The sequence below is a fragment of the Chroicocephalus ridibundus genome, chromosome 10 (genome assembly GCF_963924245.1).
Source record: "Chroicocephalus ridibundus chromosome 10, bChrRid1.1, whole genome shotgun sequence".
Taxonomy (NCBI): Eukaryota; Metazoa; Chordata; class Aves; order Charadriiformes; family Laridae; genus Chroicocephalus; species Chroicocephalus ridibundus.
In genome coordinates, this window is record NC_086293.1 from 8944100 (window position 1) to 8961733 (window position 17634).

General features: G+C 45.4%; 1 protein-coding gene across 7 annotated transcripts in view; it reads left to right on the forward strand.

Moving 5' to 3' along the window:
* The window catches only part of TMCC1 (transmembrane and coiled-coil domain family 1), a 101667-nt gene that overhangs the window by 56357 nt on the left and 27676 nt on the right, over positions 1 to 17634 (forward strand). The window contains exon 1 of one of the 7 annotated variants that reach the window (XM_063347638.1): positions 7196 to 7300. The exons of the other annotated variants lie outside the window; for them this stretch is intronic. Within the exon in view, the coding sequence (XP_063203708.1) occupies positions 7271 to 7300 (30 nt within the window). The 5' untranslated portion in view covers positions 7196 to 7270. Of the gene's footprint in view, positions 1 to 7195; positions 7301 to 17634 lie in introns of those variants that run through there. 7 annotated transcript variants of the gene reach the window in all.

Here is a 17634-nt window from a genome sequence, read left to right on the forward strand (position 1 = left end):
CCAGAGGAGAAGTTAAGTTACCGCCTTAAATACAGAGTGCTCTGTAATCTCTTTGCAACCCAATAGCGTGTTGTCTTGAAGAACTGTTGGGGACTGTTAACAACTGACTGGTATCCTGTGTTGTTCAGGACTAGAAAACAGTGTTTCTAACCTTTTTGCTATTAATTGTCCTAGATAGATTGTCTCAGATATATTTGTGGATGCTGCAGTCACTCTTCTAATTGTGGTGAGTAAATACGGTCTGTTGCTTGGTTTTTCTCTTTTCCTCCCAAATAATCAGATGGATAGATGGATTTTACAAAAGCAGCTCAATTCATGTTGCTTAAAATTTTGGTCGAAATACACGAGTACTTTCTAAATCTAGAATCAGGCAGGTGGGACTGTGACAGGCACTAGCTCTGCCCCCACCCCAACAGAGGGCTTTCCATCACTGGATCGAAAGCTGCTGATTCGGCACCTAAGGTAATCAGAAAAAAGCATCCAACTGCTTTGAGAGCTCAGCAAAAGTCATCTTTGAGTCATTTATAATTAAAATTTATTAATTTAATATTAATTTATTAAAATTTATAATTAAAATCCTGTTGACGTCTTGGTTACAGGTCAGGCTACTGGTGGGGAAAAGTTTCTTTTGCAAAGAGAGGAAGGGGAGAGGTGTCGTTTTCACTCCCGTCCCTTGCTCTCAGGAGTTAGCTCAGGCTGGGAGGCACCTCTGGAGCTCACTGCCCAGTGACCCACTCAGAGCAGGGCCATCCTCAGCATTAGATTGTCTTGGAATCTGTGAGGCGACAGATAAGCTCCCACACTTACTAATGAGCTGCGAAATTCCAAACGACACCAGGAATGAAGAAGTCTCTATTATGTCAGACAGCGATTTCACACATTTAGGTAAAACTCCCTGTTCGTACACTCGTTTTCTGAAGAATTTTCTATTTCCATTTCTGGAGTGGATTGGTGTTACTAGGTTTTAAGGTGGTTGTATTCTGGTTTGCGGAACACAGGAAACCCGCTGCTGACTACTACTTTGGTAGTTAATTTTTCGAGTGAGATTGGCATGGCACAGTGTCTTCCAGTTCTGCCGACTCTCCTGAGGGAGAATGGAAGGTGCTTTTGCCCCTTCTCCATGAGTAAGGCTCTCTCCCGAGCCACCTGACTGCCACAAAGGAGAGGGAACAAAAAGCCGCTGTTCTTGAAGCAATTGCTGTTCAAGAACTTGCTACGGGCCTGGTTATGGCAGACTTCTGGGGTGCTCTGCTTAATGAGTGACCTTCTGCGAAGCGGAGCGTGGGTCTGTCACACAGCTGGGTTTTCATAGCTCAGTCAGTCGCTTTTCCTCTGAACACCCCTGGCTCTTCCTCCCCCTCTGCTTTCTCTGAAACTCTTGGAGTCCTCATGGAAAGCAGGGATCCTTTTGCAATTTAGCATCGTCATCAATTAAAAAAACCCTGTGGAAGCAGGCGTTGCACATCGTTTATGCCCGTTTCCCCTCTGCTGATCAGGCTCATTGTGGGAAGCTGCCCTGAGGTTTGACTGTGCAGCACCTGTGCTGGAGCTTGATCCCAGCAAACTATGAATTATTGAGTGCTCCACTGCAGTCAGACAGGAGGCAAATGAAATACCGCTCTCCTCAGCGTTAGAAGCTTTAACCCAGTTTCTTACTGTGAGGTACCATTTCTTATTAGATTGTTGTCTTATAAAGGTATGTAGACTACAGCGATCCTTCAGATCCACGCAGTTTCCTTAAGAAATAATTTAAACACTTTTTAAACTCTCCTTTTAATGCTAGAAAGAGAACTTCCTATACGTTTTGACAGTTTATAATCCTTAGGAGGTATTATTGTACTGAGACTCTCATTCTGTGCTGTATTAGACATCCTGACTGGGTCTCTCACTGCTCAAGCAATTGCTGAAAAGTCACAAACGTTTTTACCTGTCAGGTCACTTACGCAAAACCCCCAGGTGACAGGGACTAGAAGCCTGTTGCAACCTGGGTACTGCTTAGATTTGTACAAAAAAGGTATGAAAAGGTATTAGAAACCAGAGAGGTTGTCCAGCACCATAAGCTGATTTGGTTTACATGGAAATGGAAAATTAAATACATTAAGCATGTTTAATCGGATGCGTCTAATGAAGATGCAGAGTGGCTAATAGTCTCCGTGCCTGGTAATTTCCTGTGTGTGTGTTTCTCTACTGTTTTGATTTAGAAGCTGACAGAGGCTTTTCCCTTCATTTTTCTTGGTGATACTTTTGGAAATCTTAATTTCAGTAAGGAGTTCTGTGGGTATTCGTAGTGATCAGAAGCCCTGTAGAAGAGCCCACCCTGGCCTCCCCAGGGGACAGGGGATAACCGATGTTACAGCCGGCACTGAAATCGGGCACCATTGCAGAAGAGGAGGTAAAGCGAAAAAAATGCCTTGATAAAGAAGTCGGTAGGCGTCTAGCAGAAATATGATGTGGACAGACACGATGTAGTCAAGTATGATGTCTGCCAACAGAAATTAACCCATCAAACTCTCCTGAACAAACTGGAGCTGCCACGGGGATGTTGCAGTAGGTCAGTGTTTAGAGTCTTTGGGCAATCACAGGTTCCATTGAAACTGTGAACCGTGGAACTGCAGCTCACAGGTTTTGTACCTCTCCGTCTTACTGACCTTGAGCAGGCGGCTGTGAATTGTTGTGCTTCGGGTTTCTACCTCTGGGGCCAAGGGGCCGCGCTGTGGGAGATGCGCGTTCCCCTGCTGCCGCCCCCTTTCTCCAGGCAGCGTCCGGCCGGAATCTGTGTGGGCTGCGCCTGTGGGCACACGCTCCTGGGACTGCAGGCTCCGAGCTAAGGTAACTCTGGCTCAGGCGTAGTCTTAGCAAGGCTTTGTATTCATAACATTTAGACAAGTATCTACCCCCCTTCCCATTTCCAAGGGTAAAGAAAAAGAATTACCTGACGTTTTGTGTTCAACTGCTTTTGTGCAGCAGTACCTTGACTGTTAAACACGTATTCTCCGGTGTTCTTTGTCTATACCTTCTTTGCCAGTAACTTCTAAAGCAGTCTTCTCTTTGAAGGGAATATTTATGCTAAGTGACGGCTGAATGACTGTCTGCTGTAACCCACAAACAGGCAAATCCACTTCAGCGCTGCTCTTTGCATTAACGCAGCCAGCTGAAGCAGCCCGCACCTTCGAAACAGAGAAGGTCTTACATGGGTCTCCCGCGATCCCTCTCTGCGCTGGGGAAGTACAGCGACATTCAGATAGGGGACTTTCTCTTTTCTTCTTTTTAACCTATAAATAACATTAAAGTATCTTTTTTTAGCAGGGAAGAACGAGGCCAGGGCACCCATGTATGCATTGACAGCTACACTGGCTATTATAGCTTCAAGAAAATGCCTTGCAGGATTAATGAGTCTTACTGCTAGGTAAGGTCAGTGGTGTCCCTCCTGCTCTGCGGTGTGTCTCGCTCCATTTCTCCCTCTCTATCTCTGCTGAAAGTTAATTGTGGTTGGGCATATCCTGTTTAAAAACAAAACAAGAAACATAGTTGGAAGGGGAGAAATAATGGGCGCATTGATTTTTAATGTAACCAAATGCACGCTTGAATCCATTTTTTGATGAATCTTGACACTCAGAATTAGCAAAACATAAATTTCAAGGACCGTCCTCTCTGTATTTTGCTCCATCGATTTGATTCTCTGAAATACAAGCAATTTGTGCAATGTGGAGGCTATACGTTACTGTGAGGATTGCATTTTACATGTAGCTCTTTTTAAACCGTGTGTCTACTTTTAAAAAAAAAAAAAATCTGACTGAGCATCAGCTACTCTCTGTCACTCTGTCTCGCCACGTGTTCCAGGTTACTGAGGATTACCAGTCTCGAGTTTCTTCGACTTCCTTATGAGTAAACCTGATTTCTAGATTAAATGACCGCTTTGTTACCGGATGTAATTACCTGAAAGATTAAATAGCTTGTGTCTAGAGAGTGGTGCTGATGTCTTGGCAGCCATGGTAGTATTTCAGCTAGCGGCTTGCTGCACAGTACTATAAGCCTTATTTCTACTAATTTCATTGCTGAAAAATTAGCAAACAGTATTTATATCACATTTTATAGAAAGGGCAGTAAATTGCATTAGATACTTTGTTATGCCATGGAGAAGCAACACTTAATTATTCAAGTGGCTCAGTGGATATTTTGACTGAAACCCCATCTGCCAATGCAGAAATTGGTTCTATTTTTAACAACACGAGACACTCTTCTGCAATTATTCAGCAGAGTTGCTTCTGAGCGGGTATTTTCATGCACTACTTTTGCCTGTCTCCTGGGTGAGGTTTGTGTGTGATCTTCTCTGTATATTCTTTGTTGTCGTACAACAAAGCTGAGCTGTCTCCAGCTAATCAATGCCAGTTTTCATTAAAAATGTGTGGAGAACCTCCAGTCAGGAGGCAGAAAACAACTAGGTGCTTTGAGAAAAGTTTTGTTGTCGCCTTTGAGACCAGGCGCACATATGGGTCGGCGCGGTGGGAAGGCAGGGCCCGTCGCTGCCGCGCTGTGCCTGGACCCCGGCACGGGACGGGGTGGAGCTGGATCAGCAGCGCTGGAAGACGGAGAGAGCTCTTGGTGGGATTCGCTATGTACCTCCAGCTGTCCTCTTGTGACTGCCAGACGTTCGTCCAAGTAAACTGTGCTAATGGGCAGCGCTGTGCTGTGGTGGGTTCTCGGGGGCGGCAGCGCCGGAGGGGCGGTGAGGGGGGCGGCATCGTGGGCCTGGGGCCGGTGCGGCAGGGGCTGCCCCGGGGTGTGTGCACCCTCCGCTGAGGAAGACCCTGCCTTTGCCATTGGGTTTCCAAGCTACTGATTAAAAGTAATGGCAGCTTAGGAATTTCTCTGTGAGCTAATTCCCGTAGCGAGCGGCGGTTCAGGCAGGTGTGTTGTGTTCTGCTCCGGGCAGGGCTGGGGAGGGCATGGGGACGGTAGCAGTGGCTGCCGCCCCCCCGGGCTGGTGGCGGCCTGGCCCAGCTCGGTGCAGCTGAGGCTCACCAGCAGTTTGGGGAGGTGACCGTACCCGTGTGGGCTCGATGTGACCCAGGTGAGACCTCATCGTCCCACTGGGCAGTTATTGATGCTAAATACTGGGCAGAGCCTGTACAGTAAATTGAGAGTAAGAATGAATTAGTGGGTATTGGGATGGATGCATTATTACAGTAAGACCTAGAAATGTGCCAACCTGAGTTAGACCAAAGCTTCCTTAATTAATTGTTGCGAATTTTTTAGAACATGCTTTAAGTTGACTCAGACCAAGACATCTGAAATTTTCTAATTTTTCTTAAAAAAAAAAAAATAAATCAGAAAGAGGTGGGCACACAAAAGGACTCGCTTTCTGATTATTCAGCTGTATAAAAGCTTAAACCACTGTGAGGGAAAGGAATAATGCGATAATTCTGGAGCATTATAGGATTATGAACAATCCCCCTGCTATGGTGGCTTCTGCAAAGGTTCACACTTTCAGTAGGGATTTAGAGCAGGCCAGGCCTAAAACTACCTGTGTACTTGCTGGGCAAGAGACGGGACAACTGTAAAAAATGATCGTAGTTACTGATCGGTTGGCGGGGTCTGCTGTGAGAGCAAAAGGTGTGCTCGCTGGATAAATTTGAAATGTGTTTATTTCGCAAAACTGCAAACCCAAGCGGTTAAGCCAGGAAACCAAGCTTGCGTTCTGACAGTGGGGGCAGTGGCAGGAGGAGCACACCACTCGTCGTTTTTAAGTCCATCAGTAGTTGTTATCAGTTTTTCTAAATATTTCTGCAGCCTCGGCACCTTTTTCACTTTCCCGTGTGTGAGCGAGGCCTTTGCTGGCCGGGCTGTGGAGCGGGGCTGAGTCCTGGTGGGCCGGCCGCCCTCCGGGCCGCTCCTAGCAGAACCTGAGCCAGAGTCATCTTAAACTTGTCAGACCGCTACTGAGCAGAGAGTGATTACAAATCCAGAGAATGTACTAATGTAGATTATCCATGTCTGTGACCTGAAAAACTGAGGGAAATACACAGTGTGGTGTCTCTTAGGCTTAGCATCCACCTCTGCTTTTCTTGAAGGAAAATGGTCCAGACAACCAGGCTGATTTGCAATTAGCAGAACACGATCCATGTGAAAACGTGTCTGGTGAATAAATTAATATCTTTTTAAAATAACTTTCCTTTAAGGATGGATGTGTGATGAATAGGTGGCGAACAGTTGCCTGACTGCAGAGCAGTAAGCTATGAAGGAACTTCTCTCACTTTTCCTTCCCCAGAAGAATAAATTGTCTCACCACCCAGCAGTTTCCCGGATCATACAGGGCATGCTTGCTATGCTTGGCCAAGGCATAAAACAAAACCCACTTCTCGACGTGTTTTCCCGAGGGCTTGTTCACAGGTGGGAGCTGCGCGGGGTTGGTCCTGCCCGTTGTGCTGGGTGGGTTTGTGGAGGAGGGCAGGAGGAAGGCTCCTGCTTCCCAGAAGAAACTCGCTGTTGGTCCCACCAGGGAGGGACGGACCAGAAGCATCGTGGTGTCTGTCAGCCATGGTCCCACTGCGGTGGCCCCTTCTGCTTTCCTCAGGGCACCCTCGCTGTAGCCAGGCACCGCAGGGGTCATGGGCTGGGTGGGAGGTGTTCCGTGTGCCTCGCCTGGGACACTGCAGTACCCAAGGATTCCATGGGGCAGGTCTGGAGCTTGTCTGCAGTTAACTTGTCATCGGAGTCTGAGCAACCTCCCAGGGCAGGTTAGAGGGGAAGAGATTTTGAGGTTACACCTTGCCTGGAGCTCTAGAAGAGGCGTAAAGCGTGTCGTTCACCCAGCAGTCTTCCTGCTGGGAGAAAATGTGAGATGTTTTTCTGTTCCAGACTGTGTTAGGGTTTTGTTTGTTTGTTTTTTAAGATAAACTTCCTAGACCATTGCCAACAGATGTATTTTGCTTTTTGGTTTTATTATTTTATTCTCCAGCAAACAAGGCTCTCACTTCAGACATGTTCCTGACGGGGTCAGCGGTGGAGTATTTTTAGCAGACTCAGTAGCTCTTCTGCAGCGCATTCGTGCCTGGCTTGCTTGGAGCTGCAGTTGCTTTCTCAAACATGCATTCGGGGCTCCTGCCAAGACACCCAGGGTGCTCCTGCCTCGTATTACAAGGTCCTGCTTTGTCAAGGCAGATTCAGCCTGGCAGGGCTGGAGCTGCTCCCCGCTAACGTGACTCTGGGTACGGCATGTTCGGCCGGTGGCGGGGGCTCGGCTGCTTGTGTCCCTGGCTGCCCAGCCGGCATGGAGGGCTCGCCGCCTGCTGCCGAAACTGTACGTCTGTGGCTTTCTTCTTTCTGGGGTGTCAGCGGTGCTGGGGTTGTGCGTGTGGCTGCTTCGCTGGGCAGAGACCTGGGTTACCCCTGAATGCCCAGGCTCAGTGTTTTTGCTGGCTTTTTAACAGTCCACCTGCGAGCTGCTGGCTATTGCGATGGCAAAGGGGTGAAATCGAGTATCCTCTGTCCGTCGTCTCATGAGGCTGGATTAGATTTCTCTTCTCTGCTGTTGCTCTGTAGCAAGCAATGTTTGTGGCCCAGCTTGGGCTCACTCTTAAAAGAAGGAAAACAACGAAAACTGCTTGCACTGCTGAGACGCTGCTAGTCTTTTAGGTGTTTGATCTGTTCTTGCTCTGGGGGGTGAAGATTTTGTGTTGGGACATTCCTCGTGAACGCAAAGAATCTGTGGTTTGAAAGGTTTAGTGATTAGAAAGGATTTCCAATACCAGAAGTCCATGGCTTTTGGGCTGTGGTTAGAGCTTCTCCAGTTATGATGATTCCTTCCAGGGAGCTTTGAGGTCAGGCTTCCTCGTGGTAGTCTTCCACAAAGTGTCACGGAATTTGTCCCAAACAGCACAGAATGTAGAGAATTTGTTAGAAGAGGAAACGTGGCGAAGATCAGCTTTTAGTAATGTTTAGAATCTCTTTAGCATTTAATGATTGTGTTTCATCAGGACAGTAAAGCAATTGTAGGAAACTCCCTGTTCTTCAAGACAGAAATGCACTTTTTTGAAAGTCTGCCTGCATATCCTAGTCTCACTAGATATATTTTGTTTGACTTTAAAATTGGGTGCCTCATTAAGAAAACAGTGGTGAACCCCATAGCGGTTCCCTTCCCACAATCTAGAGGAAATTTCATCAATCCTGGGACTGCTGGCAGCAGTAGCACTGATTTTTATCTCTGTGTTCACGCTGTGGTGCGGTGCCTGGCTGCCTGTTTGCCTTCTCATGTGAATGTGGGTGCTTTGGGGTCCGCTGGTCGGTGGGATGGGGACCCCCACCCCGAGGTCCGGCGGGTCCCTGCGGGCTGCGGCTGCAAGTCCGTGGTGCTCCGCAGGGACGGCAGCGGGAGAATGACACAGTGTTCGGCCCGCGTACGCTCATTCCTGGAGGACAGAGCTGCATTGTTGGGACAAAGAAAAGTGAAAATACTAAAAGCATTCAAACTATTTTTGTTTTATTTGGGGAGCTTTTTTCTTTTGTGGAGCTCTGCTAAGCACCAGACCAGCCCGTAGAGCCACTGAGAGGTGAGCTGAGAGTAGAGAGAAAATCTTGATTTGTATGGGTTTTGCTTTATTTGCAACTTACATGGAAGGGGGTTTATATTTTTATATGAGAGATTATCAAAGTTAGGCTAAGGTGCCTGGAGAACTCATACAAAGGATAAGTGACGACTGATCTATTTAAAAGGGGAAAATATTTTTAGTCAATCTGTTTTCAGCTTCCGTTTCAGTGACTAATACTTTGGGTTTTAAAAATTCAGCTTTCTTGTGTTGTCAGTTTAGCTGCAAGTATCTGGGTCTTCAGTACCTCTCCAACAAAGCCAGGAAAGATCAGATTTTCTGCTATTCATATTCCTACAGTTTAAGGAAATGTGGGTTAAAGGGAAGAGTTTTTGTAGCGGAAAGGACATGTTATGTGTGTTCTTTTATAAGCTGTCAATGGAAAAAACAGCATAGGGCTACATGTTTAAAAAACTTTTTTGTAGGTCATCTGCAAGGAAGAATTATGTGTTTGTTGTTGAAAACAATTTGGAGTTGTGGGAGTTTCTTTTATTGTAAAACAGAATAGTGGGTGTTTGGGTTCTTCTGGGTTGTTTGTTTTTTGTGGTTTTCTTTTTTTTTCTTTTTTTTTTTTTTTTTTTTTTAAATACTGCTTTGATATTCAACTTTCACCAAGGCCACAAAGAAGTATCGACCCAGGACAGTGACTTATTGTTCAGGATGATTTGTCATTGCTATTCAGGATGCTGCAGCTTCCTCACATTAACCAAGCTATTAAATTAGCAGGATATTATCAATTGCAAGCTTCGTTGTTGTCATTAACCCAGAGAAGATAGCTGTTAAAATAGCCAGGGCAAACAGTGCTTCACTTTTTTAGAGAACTGGGATCATATCCTGAACAATTTAATTGCTAGTCACATTTCCCTGTACTGTGAGGTGTCTTCAGACATGATCATAAGCTAAATGAAAATGAAATCTTAAAAAAAAAAAGCCACCCAAACAAACAAACACTGCAACAGTCTTAAAACCAAGGAGAGGGCAGTGGGGGAAATGGAGGTTCCAGAGACAGAAAAGCCCTAATAAGCACAGCTTCACAACAGGGGGCTGAAATTTGAGAGAAAAGAACTGAAATTAGCCCAAAGTGGAGTGTCTGGAGCGTTGGGAAGCAGAAGAGTGTTCTGGGGCTCAGGGCCGGGCATTGGGAGCGCACGGGGCGCTGGACCCGGCTTTCCGGTGGGCGGCTGTCAGCACGCGCCGTGTTCAGAGCTGGGGGCTGGCAAATGGACGGAAGAAGTGCAGGGGTTTGGGGGGGCAGCAGAGTGCAGGTCAAGCTTTCAGAAGGAGCAAAACCGAGCTGGGGATGAAGCCTCTCAGTGAGGAGGTGATACAGTAGGTTGAAGGGATATTTCCCATGATTTTGGGCTGTAAGAGTGCAGGTAGAGGTGCTATCGAGGCTACCACTAGTTAAGAGATCTTCTGGGAGAAGACTGTTGTCTAAAAGGACAGACGTAGAAACTACACATTTGAAAGGTGTCCAAATGCATAAAGCAACGCCAGGAGTCAGTACTGGCAATGAGTGTAGTGCGTGAGACAAACCCGTGAGAAGAGGCTGAGGACAGTGGCATCTTCCTGAGCAGTCCATAGTATTAAAAGATTTTTAATCAAATAGAGAGAAATGCAAAAGCAAATGCTTCCTGCTTTATCAAGAACTCTATTTCAAAGACAACATCAATTTAGCCATTTCTTCTCCATCAATAATGCATCAGTTTGGATTTAAGGTCACATACGCTGTAATCTGTAGACTAGTGTTTACTTGGAAAGGAAGGCAGCGCTAATTTGGGGAAGACTGGTGGAGAAGACAAATATAACCTGGAAACACTCAAACACAAATGCTAGCTTCTGTGATAGCCAACTGCCTCTATAGTGTGTGGAAGGGACAGAATTTTCTGCTTTCTGTCCGTCAGTTGGGCTTGAACGCATCTTGAGAGCGTTGGATCATCGCACGGTGCTCTGCCCACGTACGCTCTGGTGTGGTGTAGCTTCCTAGGCTTCTGGGTAGGATCACCGTAGGCAAAGATTATCAGAGCTTGTGACTTTTGGATTGATCAATCAATGAAGTTGCTCAAATTACTATTTTGTTCTTTAAAGAAAGGAATAAATAGGGATCGTTGTGTGCCAGCCACTGGCTTCGGCAGCCTCTCGCACATTGCGAACCCAGAGCGCGCACAGAAACGGAATCCTTATTTTGGTCAATACTCACTCTGAAACCTGCAAAAGCAACAACATTTTCTTTTGTCTGAATTCATCTGTGTAATCAGTGGCCCTCTTCATAGTTTGTGTTCACGTCTCGGTTTTGTATTCTGGAATAAAGGAGCCTTCTCTAGAACGTATTCACAGTTTATTTCTGGCTCGTGGGGAATCTGCTTTCCTCCACACCCAGTCTGTTGTGACATTGTTAGTTCTAACTATGTAACTTGAGTTTACTTCATAAATCATATTACGCAAATCCGATGGATGGGCTTGCTGAATTTTATGTACTGCTGCCAGTGAGTTTCGTTGGCTTTTCTGGGTTTAGGATTCTTGTAGAAGTTGTGCAAGTTCCAAATACAGCTTCAGATTTTCAGTTATACTGTGACTTTCATCTGCTTTCATGGCAGAAGAGCGTTCTGAAACAAAAAGAAAGAAAGAAAAGAAAAGCGTACTGCTGTCCAGAGGAGGTGCAGCTGTAAATGACTGTGGACATGAAGCTCCTTTAGAAATCAAGCAGCATGTTCTGAAGTTATCTTTCACTTTTGAGCTGAGAGGAGAGCTATCAAATTCATTGTATCCAAGCCATTTTAGTGAGCGTAAGACCTCGGATATATTACTGAGTTAACGAATTAGCCTACGTCAGCTAAGCAGTAGTAACCCATCACATTGTGTGCTTATTGCGCACTTTAAGCTCATTGCAAGGTAGGAACGAAGTCTTAAATCGTGATTTACAGACTGTAGGGTCAGGCAAATGCATCCTGCCTTGCAACTGCAGTGGCTGAGGCAACTCATGTTTTCAACCGGGATTAACACTCGGCAGCTCAGTGTCTCAATATGGGCTCTTTGTTGAGACTTCAAGGACGGTCAGGTCACCAAATGGTCAGAACTAAACCACCAAGAGAATTGCTGAGAGATGAGAAGATGCTTTTTATGAGGTCTTTTGTTGTTGTTGTTGTTGTTCCTCTTTTTTTTCTTTAATATTTTAATAAGAAGAAGGTGTGAGAGGGTGAAGTTCAGTAGTTCAAAAATCTTTAACCGTGAGACAACCAGAAATAATCAATTTGATACATAGATACCCAATAAAACTGAAAGCTGACAAGTGAAATTTTGTTTAAAGGAAATGAAAGCAATTTCAAACACAGCTGCTTGCCTTTCCAAGTTGTTATTGGGGAAAACATAGTGTTAAAACTAAAAGAAATGTGTTGGTTTTTTTTTGGGGGGGGATGGTGGTGGTGGTGGTGAGTGTATTCCCTATCAGTTAGACTGATATCAGACGCTGTGATGATGTTCGTGCCAGCAGTATTGAGAAATTAAACAAGAAGCCTACTTGGAAAATGTCCATTTCATCGCTATGCAGTTTTTAGGTTGCAGCTTTATTGGTAAACTTAATCCTTTACGCAGACTGGGCATTTTGCCTTGATTGTGGTTTCTGCTGAAGCAGAGGGATGTTGCGTGGTTCGTATGTTTGGCCTCCGTGGGAATGCAGCACCAGGCGTGTAAGCGTGGACCAGGGGCACACGGAGCCTGTAGCTGGGCAGGATCGGGCTCCGCTGACAGCACGGGTGCGCCGGGAGGGACGGACAGTCGGTTTCTCATGGGGAAGAAGAAAGTCAGTCAGCTGTTTCCATTCAAGACCAGTAAACTGCTGACTTGATCTTACACCGCCAAGCTAGAATTTTCTTTTGCACCAAGATCTCCTTTGCTTTAATGGGATTTAGTGCAGTTTTGTGTGTCCTTTGGATGGAAGTCTTTAAAGTTCCATTCTGTGTTTGGAAGTGGAGCTTAATCAGTACTAACAAATTACTGTAAAGTGAGGTTTTGGATCACCACATGAATAGCTGGAATAGACAAGCTCAGCAGAAACTTTTCAAGTCTCTACGCACCAGGTTGTAAATTTTGAGAAGTCCTTTTCCAAATGGACATCGTTTTAACCATGTGTGCAAATCTGATCTTGTAGCAATTTGGCAGGCAGCAGCCAGACTGCTTTCGTCCTCACTGTGGGAAAGTTGATTCGATGCAGCAGTCATCAGGAGAATGCCCTTGGAAACTGCCCTTGGTGTCCGTAGCCTCCTGGAGGATGGTCTGCCTGTGCATACACAAGTTTACTCTCTAACCCAGTTCCTGGAGCCATCTACTGGCTAATGACAACTCGGCTGTGGGTTGGCTTTGGGTAGTACTTGAGTTTTGAGCTGCATCCTTGCAGCCTGCGTGGTCTCTGCCCTGGGGTTTGGGGTGTTGGGACTGTGCCCTTCACCGGCTCTAAAACCACGCTCAGCGCGGTCACACTTCGCATCAGGGCTGGGGTGCAGCATGGAGGGACTGGCTTTCTTCTCCCTCTCGTTACTAAGTGCTGGTAGAAACATTTAGAATACTTCTGGAAAGGGGTGTGGGGAAAGGAAGGGCTGTTTTTCTTAACGGTGGTTAAAACTGGGGCAAGAAACTGCAAACAGTAACAAGGAGAGCAAGTCCAATACAGAGCATCCTTTGAGCGGAATCTAAAAAAGGCAAATATAGTCAAAACTAACTCTGTCCCAGTGGGTATGTACAGAGGAGGGGAACTCCAGTTCTGTGCAGTGACTTTGAAGTCTAGGAGCTTAAATTAGAAGGTAAATGTTAAATAATGCATCAGCTTAAAGTGCTTCTGATCCAAATGGTACCTTATACCATTAGGTTATTGCAGCTTTTATAATCACGCGCCGTTTTGTAATTTGTACGTGCCAGCACAAACGCTGAGGTGCTTTAGCCCTTGGCCTGGGCGTAAAGATGGGAACAGGCTGTCGGCTTTCCGTGTTGATGGGGGTTAATATGGCTCAAGCCCCGGTCTCTGTGATTAGGTCTTGCAGCTGGGTAGAAACTTACTAATCACCGCATAATTAACCAGAAAGGCTTATGCAATATGCCTCATATCACTGAGGTTATTGATCCAGGAGTGGCGTTTGATTATTAACTCTTCAATGTCTGTGTACAATTCTAGTCAGTAAAGGCAAATCTTGTGGCTTTGAATTTTCAGTAATCTGTGTTTGTTTTTTCTTTGTAAGGCTTCATGGTAGCAAGTCGTTTTAACTTTTCCACCTGTTTACTTGAGGCATATATTATGAATTCATTAACTGTGTAGATACTCTTACATTCTGTTAGTATGCATTGATAAATTTGGAGGATGTAAATCTCATTACTAAATGTTGCTCTTTCTAGGAGTTCTGTGGAAATTTAGCAAAATTCTGAATTCAAAGTTAACTGCAACCAATTTCTGTATCTGGACAAAATTTAGAAGTGAACATCCAGTTCTTAGAGAGCTCTGAAATATTTAATACCACATATTGCAGAAGCAGATGCAAAGATTCAAGTAGGTATTTAAATAAAATTATTTTGAAACTCCATTAGTTCCTCCCACTGCTTGCCAAAGTCTGATTTCATGGTCCTCCGTCTGCACTGAGACAGCAGAAGACATCAGTACCTCCTAGCAAGAGACATCCTTGTTCAGCTTGAAGTGCTTTATAAGGTTGTCAGCTGCTGCAAAATGGGCGCAAAACCTGGGCTGAAATGGCTTATTGGGTCATATTTTCAGCATTAATTGTCAGTAGTTGGCTTTCTGAGATCTTTACCTGATGAAGGCTTAGTGCTTTACCAGCTGTGAAGAGAAATATTAGGCAATATGGCCCATTTTAAACCTTTAAACCTTCATCGCAAACTATTATTGTGTTGTGTCATTCTATACTAAAGTTATCTTTTATTTGTCTGACAAATAAGATTTTGAAGTCAGTGGTTTTTAAGGGGATCCTCTTTGCCATGAAAGCGGTAGTAGCAGCTTTTTAAAAAGTTAGGGAGGAAGGTTTCCTTTCCTGGGAGAGAATACCTGTTTGTGGGTCCAGAAGTTTTGCTGAGCACAACAAATGAGGTCCCTTCCTCTTTCCTATTTTTCTTTCCTCTTGTGTAGTTTATCAAGCTGATACTTTCAGTGTGGCTAAAATCCCTTTACCCCAAGTACAAGGCAAAGTGTACTTGGAGAACCAGGACCCTCAAATAGGCGGTGATGTGACCCCAGCCGATGGTGGCCATCGGAGGGGCTGTGGGACAGGGACACTTGGGTGCGTATCGTTGTGTCATGCAGCATTTCCCAAATGGAGCTGGAACGTTTCAGAGAGATGAGTCATGTGCCCGTTGCAGCTCCTAGAGTTAAGATCCCGTTTTCCTTGACTTAGAAGAAGCCACAAAACTGAACTGTGTTCAGGAGCAAGCTAATGAAGAGGGAAGGAGGATGATGTTTTTTGCTGATGGATTCAAGCGCCACATCAAGGTCTGCAGTGTTAGTAAGAGGTGCGAGATAGTTTCTGAAGACCCACATTTCCAGGGAGCCCCTGTTTTGGTACAGGAGTTAAACTGCTTGAGCATCTTCCTGCCTGCTGTCTGTCTAGAGTCCTTTGGCACCGAAGGGATCTTTAAATACACTGTAAAGCAGGTGTTCTGTACGCCTTGGATAAAAACACAGCCACTTTGGATTTATCTAGGGGGGATTTCCTAGTTTAGTTAGAAGAAAGCTGAGCCTGTTACGTTTCAAGCTGATCAGGAGAATTATGAATTCTTTGGACTTTAGAAAGAATGTTTTCTTTCTGAAGTCCTGAAAATGAGTCGACTGATGTTGAGTGCGCGGTCCCAGTTGAACTCAGGCAATGTTTGCTGATTTTGATGAGCTTTGGTTTTAGTCCATGTGCTCCATGCTTAGTTGCTGACACATACCTCATTAGTTCTACTGGCAGAAAACCCACACTAGACAATATACATTATTAATTTGAAAACTATGACATTTGCAATGATTTTACTATTTTACCATTGCAGGTGGATAAAACTAATGTATACACTGTACAGTTCACCTGTATTCTGATAAATACTCATATTACATTTAACTTAGACATGAAAAAGTATTTACAGCGTACAACCACAGATTTAGTCAGGGACAAAAAGTACATGATGAAGCAATTGATTTGACTTAAAAAGCTATCACTGTTGTACATATCAAGAGTTAAGAAAAGAAAACCTAATGTACACATCCATGCATAAAAAAATTTTCCAGATGTGTAAAGAGATGGAAGTTGTATTGCAGGAGCCCGTGCACACCTGGAAGTTGATGAGTTTGTCTTGGTTTTGCCCCATTTTTAGTCAGACCTGTCTATAGATGCAGTTTTGCTTGCGTGTGTTTGCCCTGCATTTGTGTCTGTATGTGGCGTTAAAAGTCCCTCACCTGGGACAGGCTTCTCGCCTGTTCTGACGTTTGTGATTGCTGTGTGCATTTGATGCAGAAGAAGAGATGAAATCATTTGGGCATGAGAGAAGGCTGAGTCTGATTTTTTTTTTTTTTTTTTTTTTTTTTTTTTTTTTAATTTTGGTTTGGGTCCGTCCCCCCCCCCATCTATTATGTTGGTCGTGGGACGTCTCTAGATGTCTAATCTGGTATTTGTAATTCAATGTGCTGATAGCAAGTGCTTGCACTTTACCACCTTGTAATTTGGTTCACACCACGTGCTTGGCTTTCCGGCTCTGCTCCCTCTTACCTGTCACCCCTCCCTTGGAGAGCCTGATTCAGAAGGTTCAAAGCAGATCTTGATCTCACGGGCCTTGCAGTTTTCCTGTGCCCAGAGAGAGAGTGTGAGCTGATACTCTAATTTATTCTCCCTTCCTTGAAGCGCTGTGCACAAGTGCCCTTACTAAGGCACTTAGTGATCCTTCCTGGATCACTAAGAAGCAGGTTCTGTACAAGTGTAAAGCCTGTGTCTGAACAGGTATCCAAACCCAGGACCTGAATTAATGACTAGTTTCAGTACTGGATTACAAAAAAAACCCACCAAAACAAACCTGTGTTTGCTTTCCCACAGGTTACTGAAGCTTCTGGTTTGCACTTGCTGAATTCAGAGCCCTGCCTCTGTTTCTCCAAATATTCCTGTCTGATTTTACGTATTAAACAGCATGATGCCGTTTCTGCTGCAGAGCAGGCTGTGCCAGGGTGGGCTCTGGCAGGGACGTGGGTTTGGCACCACCGCGCAGGGTTTGAGCACGCGTTTGCTTTTCCCGCTGCCCTCGCTGTGCCAGCTGTACCCGCTGTCCCAGGGCTGGCCTGCAGCGCTCTTGAAAGTGAGTCACGGAGTTCAGAAATCCGAACCAGAAAGCTTTAGAGACAGCAACGTCCCAACCTTGACAGGACGAAGTTATATCATATTTATGACATAAACTGGCAAACCGTGACTCTGATTTTTCCCTGAAGCATGCCCGCAGCACCGTGGGCCTTGGCTCATTAGGAATGCTGTGGTGGGCGCTGCTGGTGCTCGGTGCTGCCGGTGTTCAGCCGCACTCTGGCGTGTGGGGGCAGGTCCCGGGGGCGGCAGGGTCCCGGGTGTCCCCATGATCTCCAGCCCCGCTCCTCAGCCCTCTGCTCCTTGTGCCTGTTGGGTACTTGGAGACAAATCAAGGGTGTCCTGCTATGGTGCTGGCCCAGTTTTCTGCTGGTAATTATAGTCTGCCTTTTTAGACTCCTTGTCCGTTTCAGTTTCAGGGTTTTGTCTTCTGTAACTGTTACTTTTTGGTGTCCTCATTTCCCAGTTTCACTGATGCAGGGCACTGCTCGGTTGTTGCTATGAGGCGCTTGCTAACACTGGCTTCTCTTCCCATGGGTTGGGTGTGCACCTCAGGTGCGCAAAAGCAGCTTCTCACTGCGTGAAACCCCTTGGATGAGGGAGAGAGCATGGAGGCCGCCTGTTCTTCACAGTCTGAGCACTGCTTTAGGAAACAGCTTGGTGAAGGAACGATCACAACTCAGTTCTTGAATTTTCCACCAGTTTCTCACTCTCTTATTTCATATTTTGTATTACTT